Raw genomic sequence first — 11,271 nt, 5'->3', positions numbered from 1 at the left:
TCAGTCTAGTATTAGATAGGTGCAGAAGTTCTACTCGTGTTTGGTATAAAAGCGAAGTACACAACATGTAACTGATCTAGAACTGTGTATGATCACCAGCATGATCACTATCCTTTCGCCATTTTTCTGCTAGATGAATCATCCCATGCCAATAAAACTCCGCAGGTTTGGAGTTGAAGAACTCACATGATGCAACTTTCACAGCCTCCACATCAGCAAAGGTCTTCCCAGTGAAGATTTGCAAAACCCAAAAAAGGTCGCAATCAGTAGGGACCAATCAAGAGAATAGTGCATGTGAGGTAAAACCTCCCAACCAAAGTCTATTAACTTATAACGTGTCATTTAGTAGTACCGTATGTGGCTTAGCGTTATCATGTTGGATGATAACTCCTTGGCAATTGGCAAACTCTGGACGCTTTGTCCGCAATGATTCCTGTCTGTATATCTAGTGACAGAAGAAGGACGCGTTAACGGTTTGATTAGATTCTAGGACTTCCCAATAAATGCCTTGAACACCCCACTATTACTGTACAGCTTCGCGCGGCCCGGCATGTCCCATCATTAGACGGTTCCCGCAGAGTACGCACAATTCTTTACCTCCAAGTAATACAGCTTTGCACTATATTACTAGTAGGTTCAGAAGGCTCGTCTCTCCGTCAATCGTCCAACGATCCAGGAAGGCGCAGTTTACTTTACCGTAACGGTCCAGATTCGGACGGTTTCACCTGTGAGAAGACCTATGATGTAATAAAGAAAATAGGTGAAAACATCACCCACTTTCACAAATCAGTTACATGAAATATTACAGTCGTTTTCCCTAAGTCATGCTTCCTGGAAAAGGAACAAACAAACATAAATGCTTTCAGTGCCATTTATTAATAATAGTTAAAGGTACCTGAAACACTGTATAAATTTACGAAGTTACCTTCCCCAATATTGTTGTCGGTTCGTAAAAATACTTCGAAATTTTTTGCAAGAACAAAGTCTTAGTCCGACGAAGCACGCGAATGTTCGTGATCATACGGTGAGAGTCCTCTCATTTTCTAAATCTGATGAATCTTCTCACAATAATCGTTCTTTACGTCACTTCTGACGATTTATGAAGCGATTCGTCCCAAGAAACCTGATAACTGTAGTATTCCACAATTAGGTCGAAGAAATTCGAAAAATTCAGTGACTTTGACGGAGATTTGTCTATCGTACACCTTTTCTTAACATAGTATACCCGCCGATTACTTTGTTCACCAAAAATTATCTCGTCCTCCACCACTTTCTACCACGAAGTACGTTGTGGTATAATTTTATCTTAGCAATAGCTGATAAAGCAGTTGGCAATATACGTTAATATTTTTTAATCACCACTTTTGTAAATGACTTGTAAAATATTAAGTATAACTTCAGCTTTTTAAAGATATTACGTAGTTCACATTTTGAATAGGTTTTGGTGTTAAGATGTAGTTACGTTCAAAAAAATTCTGCTGATTCATCATACGCCCTAACACATCGACAGAAATTCTTCGTTTTTCTACATAGACTTCTCACAACTTTCCTTTTCCTTTTCTTCTACTCTTCTTTCTTTCACTACTACCAGATGGCAGCACAATTATCTGAAGGCACACACAATACGAACTGTACGAATCCAAATGAACGTCACAAAAGTACACTAACGCAGAATTTGCGTTGACGCGAAAAAATATATCAAGCAAAAATTTGGATCAGTTACATCACTACATACTCACGGATGACGGGATGAAGTTCTTGTTTAGACGTTGATGGAGGCAGTTCAGAAAAGCGCAATACAGTTCTGTGATGCGTCACGTACCGGTACATAACCCACTTCTCATTTCCTGTGAATATCCATGTCAAGAAGGGGACATTCTTGATCAGGAAAGTAAGGAAACATAAGGTGACACGTTCCTCTCGTTGAATTGCACTCAGCTGATGTGAAACCTAAGATAAAACTTTGTGGTGAAACCCAGCATCAGATGCCTTCTTTCCACTGTGTACCTGAAGATTTTTGTTAATTCCTCTTCTGTTGGATTCGGACTGACTATTACAGTTTGGTCCAGATTCTCTTCAAAAAACGCTGATGGAAGCCCAGACCATGTTGAACTTAACAGCTTCTGTCGTCGTTCCTGAATTCTCGCTTTTAGCAATTGCATCCTCACCATACACTTACCTAATGTTGCGGCAGACCAATACCGCACTACTGCCCTTATCGAACTCAGAGTAAAACTGTCTGATGTGTTTCTTATTGGTGTCCATTTGATCGGATTACGAGCTACTAGTACACGCTCACTGCCTGCTGCTGCTTTAATATTTTTCCGATATGACTACCGATTCCAACTCTTGAAGCGCTATCATTCGGGGACATCTTTTACCAGCGACCTACCACAAACAGGTAGAACTTCGGCACGTACGCAATAAATTTTACTATATATATATATATATATATATATATATATATATATATATATATATATATATATATATATATATATATATATATATATATATATATAAAGCCATTTCTTGTATCGACCAGATGATTTTAAAAACTATAAGGTTTTAGAAGCTGTTTCCCAAACTAGAAAGGCAAGACAGTAAATCAACGCCAGGCAACATTTTGTAGTTGACGGGCCAAATTAAGATTTGTACAGCTTTTGAAAGTACAGTTCTTCACTCGGCATATTTTTAAGATATTGTAACATTCACAGAAAATGGATGCATGTTGTCATATTATAATCAAATAATGGCTCATTTATATATGACACATAATGAACTTCTAATTCAACTCAAAACTATTCAGCTATGATGTATAGCTCAATGAATTTTCTTACTCTTTCCGGTACATTAAACTTCAAAGATTCGGGGCATTGCAAAATATCGGTCGTTCGGCCGCCAATTGGACATTTCCTTGACTTAGGCATACTTTCTGTTCTCATACTAATAGTGAAGCAAGCATGATGTATTGAACAGAAAAACACATGAAATAAAACAACATTTTGCAAATTTGTAACAATTTAATATAAAAGAACAATTACCAACATTTGAATATAAGCTTTAATTATTATATGGTAATATAGCTCGTTCCAGTAAATAATAAAATTAAATCAGAACACCAGTTGTTGTAACTGCTATAAAAATATAAATTCATTCAGCAGATACATGAACCACAAACAGCTGCAATATGGTCCAGAAAGTTTAAAAATTGGCACAAGATTATGGAAATTTAAATCAACACAATCTTCATTCAACATCATGATATTTAATTAATCCAAATGTATTACTTTCGAATCTTCCACCATTTTTATTTATTTTCAACGCGGATACATTTCTTCCAAGCTCTTCATATAAAGCTGATATAAATCATTTATAGACACCGTTTGATTTGCTTCGAGACCTTGAATACTGGTACCTGTTTATAACTGAGCAACTTCATACAGATAGGCTCCCAGAAGTTTGGACTAAAAAGAAGACAAATTGAACATGTTAAAAGCAATACAGCTTTTGGTATGTTAACTTCTTAATGTTAATGAATTATGTGCTTATATTCCTATATAACGGTAACCAAGAAAGGTCTGTCGCTTTTTGTGGAGGTCTGTGTTTCATCGACCGTGAATTGAATGCGAATGGAGATAAGGCGACGGTCAGTTTTTGGTGTTAGTATATCCGACCTATTACCTGGTTTTGAAAGTTCAGTTACACCGTGAACTTGCGTAAGGACAAAGTGAACATGGGATCTCCACAGAGCGTCATAAGGGCGTATATGTTGTGGATGGGAAACATTATTGCATCCGCCATACTCTCTGAAGACACTGCACTGTTCGATTTTTACTTGTTTCATTCCTTGCACAATTACCTTAGAGGACGTCAATTCAAATCCCTAGTAGACGTGCAAAATGCACTTGATATCTTCTTCGCTTCACGGCCCACCAAGTTCTACAGCGATGGAATACATGGCCTTCCAGAACGTTGGCAGAAGGTCGTCGATGCTGATGGAAACTATTTCAGTTATCATTGTGACATGGATTGATGAACAACGTGCAGTTGAATTTTAAGCGTACTTTGAAAATGATAATTCTAGGAATAATGGAACTTCTTTTTCTTGTTTTGTAGATTTACTTTTTTCCTTATATTATTATATATACACACAAAAAATGATGTGAACGATAAGGAAACATTCTATAAGTGATAATACTCTATCAACAATGAAATCTCTATGGAAATACTTTCAATATTATCCTCAAGTTTTGTTTGGAACGAGCGTAGTAGTTTCGAATTTATCCGCTAGGTGGCAGTGATTGCAGAGAGAGCAAGATGGCTGCCTGTGGTGCAGAGAGAGCATTTTGCGTTTTACAGTTTCACGTTTGTCGGTCTGTTGTTAGTGTTCAACGCGAGTTCCACACAAAATTTCATGAAGATCCACCATCAAAGAATTCCATACGTAAGTGGTATGACAAATTCAACAGAACGGGATGCATTTGTAAAGAAAAATCGCCTGGCAGGTCGTCCACTTCTGAGGCAGATGTCGAAAGGGTTCGAACCAGTTTTCAACGCAGCCCACAAAAGTCAACAAGGAGAGTTAGCAAAGAGCTTCAAATGCCTCAAACAACTGTTTGGCGTGTAGTGCGTAAAAATTTAAAGATGCATCAGTATCGAGTGCAGTTGCTACAACACTTAACACCTAATGATCACACGTGTCGCAAGATTTTTTTGTAAGTCATTTCAAGAGTTGTGCAGTGTTGATGATTTTTTGGACAAACTTTGTTTCAGCGATGAGGCTACGTTCCATGTGACAGGAAGAGTGAATAAACAAAATGTTCGCATTTGGGGAACTGAAAAGCCTCACCAAATCTGTGAAATTGTGCGTGATTCACCGAAGACGAATGTGTTTTGTGCAATTTCATCTTCAAAAGTTTATGGTCCGTACTTCTTCGACGAAGGAACTGTGACTGGACAAACATTTCTACAAATGCTTACTACGTGGCTTAAGCCACAGCTCGAACATGACAGTGCAAACTTCATCTATCAATTGGATGGAGCTCCATTTCACTTTCATCACAATGTCAGAAATTTCCTCAACATCAGACTGCCACACCGCTTGATTGGGCGGTCAGGTAAAAATGATCATCAGCTTCTACGTTGGCCACCAAGATCACCGGACTTAACCCCCTGCGATTTTTTTTTTCTGTGAGGACATCTAAAAGACATTGTCTGCAAACCCCCTCTACCCCAAGATGTGAATGAACTGAAAGAGTGCATCACTGCTGCAGTGCAAACATGTTGAAACGGGTCTCGGCGGAATTGGAATACCGAATAGATGTTTGCAGGATAACAAAGGGGTTCCACATAGAACATTTGTGATGTACTATTTTCATTTTCTATCACAAAAACTTGGAGAGTTTTAGCATTTAACTGTAAGATTTGAAGCTATTTGGATGATTAATAAAAAAAGTTATAAGAAGTTGTAATCGTTCACATCATTTTGAATCACGCTGTATATTACTGTTGGCATCATCGTCGGAGTACCAAAATTCCTTGGGGTAAAACTTTAAGTTTCTACTTTTTATGCATCCTAGATTTTCAATTTCTTACGCAGGTAAGTAACCATTTCTTTATTTCATTATTTATACATAGTAGCGTAGTAGTACATGTATGGTTACAATGGAGCGATAATTTTTTGTACCCATTTTAGGTAGGTCGACACGATTTATGGTGGGAAAATAATACTGTTATGTGTAAGAAATTTCAGGCAAACAGGTTCAATTCTTCACAAAGAAATTGCCCGGTAGATATCGCAGCGGAACCAAATGAAGTCACTGCATTTCTAAGAGGAATATTTTAAGGACTCTATATTTCACTATGTGGTAACTTCGCACAGGCAGCATCTCCCGCCAATTTGTCCTCTTGTAGTTTTTTACCCTTCAGAAATATGTAAATACTGAAGTCTTTGAATAACTTAAAACTGCTTTTCGTACTGAGATTGCGACAAAACCAGAGGTGATGTCTATACTTCTAGATGAGGATTCGGGAATGCACACATTGTGAGGGCAAGCACGTAAACATCGTGAAACATCGTTAAAAACCACTCATTCTGACGGTGGTAGTGATGTGAGGTGGAACATTTTCCATTTCGGAAAATTTTCCTCTATATTTTTCCGGAAAATTTTCCGTTCTAAAAAAAAATGTCAATAATCAAGTAACAATTCCTCAATAATCATAAAATGGGTTGAATTCATGTATAGAAATGTTAAAAAGTGAAAGATCGTTTAAAGAATCTGAAAATTTTCATAGGTCAGACAATTTTCAGTACTATGTAGGAACAAGTTAAACAATTTTTCATGAATCGAAATATTTTCTGTTTAATATGGGAAAATTGAACTTTTTATGAGTCGGAAAATTTTCATCATTTTGAAGCAAAAAGTAAAACAACTTTTTGTGAATAGGAAAGTTTTATTGCTCTGTAGAAACAAGTGAAAGGAATTTTCATAGATCGGAAAATTTTCATCACGATGTAGAAACAAGTGGAAAAAACTTTTCATAATCCGAACAATTTAGGATATTATGTATAGTGATGTTTGGTGGAAAATTTTCCACTATGTTTAACTGCACACTGAGCTACAAAATAGAATTTCTGTGGAGGAAAGTTAGTCAGCAACCAATTATAATTTTCCAATTAGCTTTCGGGAACAAGAATAGTTTCTAATATTTCATGTTGGGAAGTAAAATTTTACACAATGTTTCTCCGTCTCATCGGAAAATTTTATGAATACTGAGGAACTGTTACTTGATCACTGATATTTGTTAACAACGGAAAATTTTCCGGAAAAATATAGAAGAAAATTTTCCACCTCACATCACAGTTAAACAACGATGTATGAATAAGTGGAGTGTTTTTATAAATCGGAAAATTTTCCGTTTCAAAATTTTCAGGAAAATTTTCATTACTGTACAGAACAAACAATTTTTCGATTCATGAAAAATTGTTTCACTTGGTCCTACATAGTACTGAAAATTGTCTGAGCCATGAAAATTTTCAGATTCTTTAAACAATCTTTCATTTTTAACATGTCTATACATGATTTCAGTCAATTTTATGAATACTGAGGAATTGTTACTTGATTGATATTTAAGAACGGAAAATTTTCCGGAAGAATATAGAAGAAAATTTTCCACCTCACATCACGGCTAAACAACGATGTAGGAATAAGTGGAGTATGTTTTTATGAATCGGAATATTTTCATCACTGTAAATTAAAATTAAATAAATTAAAATTTGGTAAATTAAAATTTGTAATATGGTCTATTTTGCCATCTAAAATTTCCTGTTATAAATTTGGCAGATCTTTCTGCTAAACTCTACATACAAACTTACTAGAAAACAAGTAAAAATCACAACATAATTAACAGTAAATATAGCTTCATCAGATAGGGAGAAGAAAGGTATTGAGAAAAGAAATATAGGTGTGGCATCTACTATGCGTACGAAGCCTTGGAGAGTTATGTTGCGATACTATTTGTCCAGAATACCCAGCATTCTCATGGCATATAAATGACATACAGACTGTAACTTAATTAACGTAAACGTCAGGAGGCGATTCCTGACGCCGAGATAAGCAAAGAAAGGTCCTATAAACATATAACATATCGGCATATTGGCAAAGTTGGCGAGGGCCAATAGCTTGGAAACTAGTGTTGTAAAAAAACGTTTTTTTTTCTGTGAAGTTTTTTTTTCAATAAAAAACGTCGTTCTTTTTCATGTTTTTTTTCAAATGTCTGTTTTTTTTCTGGCAACTATTATTTATTGATTTACGTTGCAGATTATTGAAATAATCAACAGAACTTGAGTCGAAGCCCTCGTAACTGACAAATCTTTTGTTTCTTTGTACCTATATACTAGCAAAATTGTGTGATTATTCCTTTCGGCCCAAGGTCATTTTTGGCGTTTTCCTACATTTCCAGTTAGTGACATATTGCTAAAAACCATTCATTTGATTGATATGGTTAAGGTCTTGTTTTTTAGAAAAAGGATGTGACTATTTTTTGGTGTAAGTTGTATTGCAGTGTTGCCAATGGGCGGGAAATTATTGAGGGAAATGTAAGGATGAAAATTTACAAAAAAATCCCTAACCGAATTAAATTTTTTTTTGTATCTAGTACCACTCCTGCTATATGGGTTCAAATCACCTAAAAGAATCTTTGATGCACTTACAAGGTACAGTGAAATCCTGAAGTCGCTTGCTTCCATCCAAAGAGGGAAAGAAAAAATTATGTCATACACATAAAATTTTGACACTTTTTACGCCTCACAAGCAAAAATCAAATATGCCGGGGCTACAGTTTCTCTAATTATCCTATTGAAACTTTTTATGGTGCGTTCTGTAGGCCAAAGAGGAAGATTTCAGGCAGTGGTACGTCTATTTCAATATAGCCAGCAAGAGGGTGATAATAGAGGGGGAAAGGGAAATTTTCCGAATTTTTCACCTAAAAGCGGGAATGAATTGTTTTGGCTGGAAACACTGCCATCAGACAGACGAAAACTATTTGAAAATAAACCTTAGTACTCCAAGAATATATCCTACAAGTATCATGGCGGTATATAACAAAGTAAGCATGAAATTAAAAAAAAAAAAATCTCATTCTACCTCAGAAATTCACCATTTTCTTACCATTTACAGAACATGGTTTATTATAAACCTCAACTGTACTTTCCCTAATTATTCTAGTGAAACTTTTTATGGTGCGCTGTGTAGGCTAAGGATGAGGCTGTTACACACTGTTACGTTTGTGCGAATGTAGCCAACAAAAAGGAAATAATAGAAATAAAAAAGGTATTTTTTTTCCAAAATTTGCCCCTAAAATCTGGAATTAAAACTTTCTGTAGCTGGCAACACTACTATCAGACACACACAAACTGTCTTAAAATAAGCTTTGGTATCCCTCTAATATATCCAACAAGTATTGTGACGATATCTAATAAAGTAAGCATGTCAATAAAAAATATCTCATACTACCTTTAAAAAAATCACAGTTATCTTCCCAATTAGAGAACAAGGTCTACTGTAAATCTCAACTGTACTTCCCCTAATTATCCTATTGAAACTTTCTATAGTGCGTTGTGTAGAGGAAAGACGAGACTTCCAGATACTTGTACGTTTGGTCCGATATGGCCAACAAGAGGGAAATAATAGAGACAAAACAGATATTTATTCCAAAATTTCCCCCTAAAATCTGGAATTAAAATTTCTTGTAGCTGGTAACACTGCCACCAGACAGACGTAAACTATCTTAAATTAAACATTGGTACACCACTAATAATTTTGACGAGATTTAAGGAACAAAACTTCTAATTACCAAAAATATATTACGGTAAACAGAAAAGTAAGGAAAAACTAGAAAAATCAAGGGTTAGAACCTAAATACGAATTTTTCGTGCGTTCCCTAATCACCCCATTGTAACGATCTGAACTTGCATTTGTTAAGTAAGGACAAAGTTCGATTGGCGTAAGTTGACTTGCACTCGGACGTATAGATACGGATTTATAAACAAAAATTTCTTATTTTTTGCCCAAATTTAGGAAAATTTTAATTTCCTTAATTGGCAACACTGCGCGCAGGCCCGTCTAATTGATGTCAACAGTTAGGTATCCATCCGAGGTATCTACCTGGCAAGTCTAAAGGAGGTCTTTCTACAACAAAGGAAGCCACAGGGAAAATAGTAGTAAAGGAAATTCGAAATCAGAAAATTCTCGAATTTTGACTGGGGTGAAATTTGAGAAGGAAATTCGACAGCAGAAGAAAACAAATTAATATGATAAACTATAGTCCAACCATATTTTGCAAGAATAATATCCCGATATCTTAATTAGTATCCACACAGGAGTGGATTAAACAAATGACACACCCGTGTGTGCCACTTTAGCCACCTGGGCCACCGAATATACATTTGATTACATTTTTTTGACTACTAACTCGTGTTGTTGTTAAACAATAACTTTATAAGGAAAATTTTCTCTCCTTTTTACATCTTAGTTCCAACACTGTTGGTGAGAAATGCAGGGTGTTTCAAAATGAATTTTGGGGTTTTAAGTCTTCGTAGTACTTATTACATTTTACGTACAATTATAAGCAATGCATCAAGTAAAAGAGTACCTCAAGCAGTCTTTGCTACAAGTGTTCAATGTGAGATTCATTCGTCACACGGCACACATCTAGTGGATAGGCGAGAAAGGCCCATAAACTTTTCGCCATATGGCACAAAACATTCAATTTAGGGGAGTCTCGTTTCAAGTGTATCATCTGAGGATTTGCTGACGGCCAGATACAAACATTATGAGTGTTCACATTAGCTCTTAGGTGAAATGTCGATTTATCACTGAAGACGACACGATCCAGAAAATCTTCATTGTTATGCAGCAATATTTCACTTGCGAAAGTGGGCGCAAACCGTAGTCTGTAGGCTTTAGACCTGTAGCAACTGCAAACGATAAGGACGTAGTTGCATGCGTCCCCTTAATATTCTTCACACAGACCGTTGCACTGTACAGATTCAGTCCTTATTAAAACACAAAAAACTTTCTGCTCTCTAGTCTACATCTTTGCTGCTTGCTCTTTCTAACGGCAGACAGAAGAAACAATGCATGTGCATGCGTGCGTACAAAACTGCTTGAGTTGCTCTTTCATTTGATATAATATTTATAATTGTAAGTTAATTGTAATAGATACTACAAAGTTTCAAAACTCTAATATTAATTTGAAACATCCTGCATTACTTCAAATTGTGTCATCCTATATTCATGTCTTGTATATACATATCATCAGGGCCGGCCCATGCAATGGCATAATTTGCCGCCTCTCCCTTTCTCCAGAAAGAACAAATCTTAAAAGTCATGATTTTAAGTATGCTACTCCAGCATGAACAACAAAGGTGAGGGTAAGTGCAGTTGCACTCATAAAGGCTTAAATAGGCCTACTTACTAAAAATGCAATCTCGTTGTGTCTGTTTTTTTTTTTTTTTTTTTTTTTTTTTTTTTTTTTTTTAATATTAATCTATTATGTTAGTGAAAGATAAATCAAACACACCTGCAGAGGAAAGATCGTAATCCTTTTTACAGAATTCACTATCGAGCTTCAATCTCAATGTATCAGTTTGCAATTCCAATGCAACTAGCTCTTTTATCTTTATTTCTTGATTTCTCTTCTATATCTGTTAACATTTTTTTAAAACAACTTGTTTCTATCTTCAATGATAAGGAACTTGTTTCTGAC

At 35.7% G+C, this 11,271-nt stretch overlaps 1 protein-coding gene across 4 annotated transcripts in view; it reads right to left on the bottom strand.

Moving 5' to 3' along the window:
* Nucleotides 1–3,003: 3,003 nt before the first annotated feature.
* Cndp2 (Cytosolic non-specific dipeptidase 2) overlaps nt 3,004–11,271 on the bottom strand; it is an 81,815-nt gene continuing 73,547 nt past the window's right edge. For all 4 annotated transcript variants that reach the window (XM_081727992.1, XM_081727989.1, XM_081727990.1 and 1 more), the window contains exon 11: nt 3,004–3,467. In XM_081727992.1, coding sequence (XP_081584118.1) covers nt 3,423–3,467 — 45 coding nt within the window. In that variant the 3' untranslated portion in view covers nt 3,004–3,422. The remainder of the gene's footprint in view (nt 3,468–11,271) is intronic.

This window comes from Thermobia domestica, chromosome 10 (assembly GCF_964235325.1).
Source record: "Thermobia domestica chromosome 10, izTheDome1.hap1.1, whole genome shotgun sequence".
NCBI lineage: Eukaryota > Metazoa > Arthropoda > Insecta > Zygentoma > Lepismatidae > Thermobia > Thermobia domestica.
The sequence above is the reverse complement of the archived record's forward strand: the minus strand, read 5'-3'. Positions and strand labels throughout refer to the sequence as shown.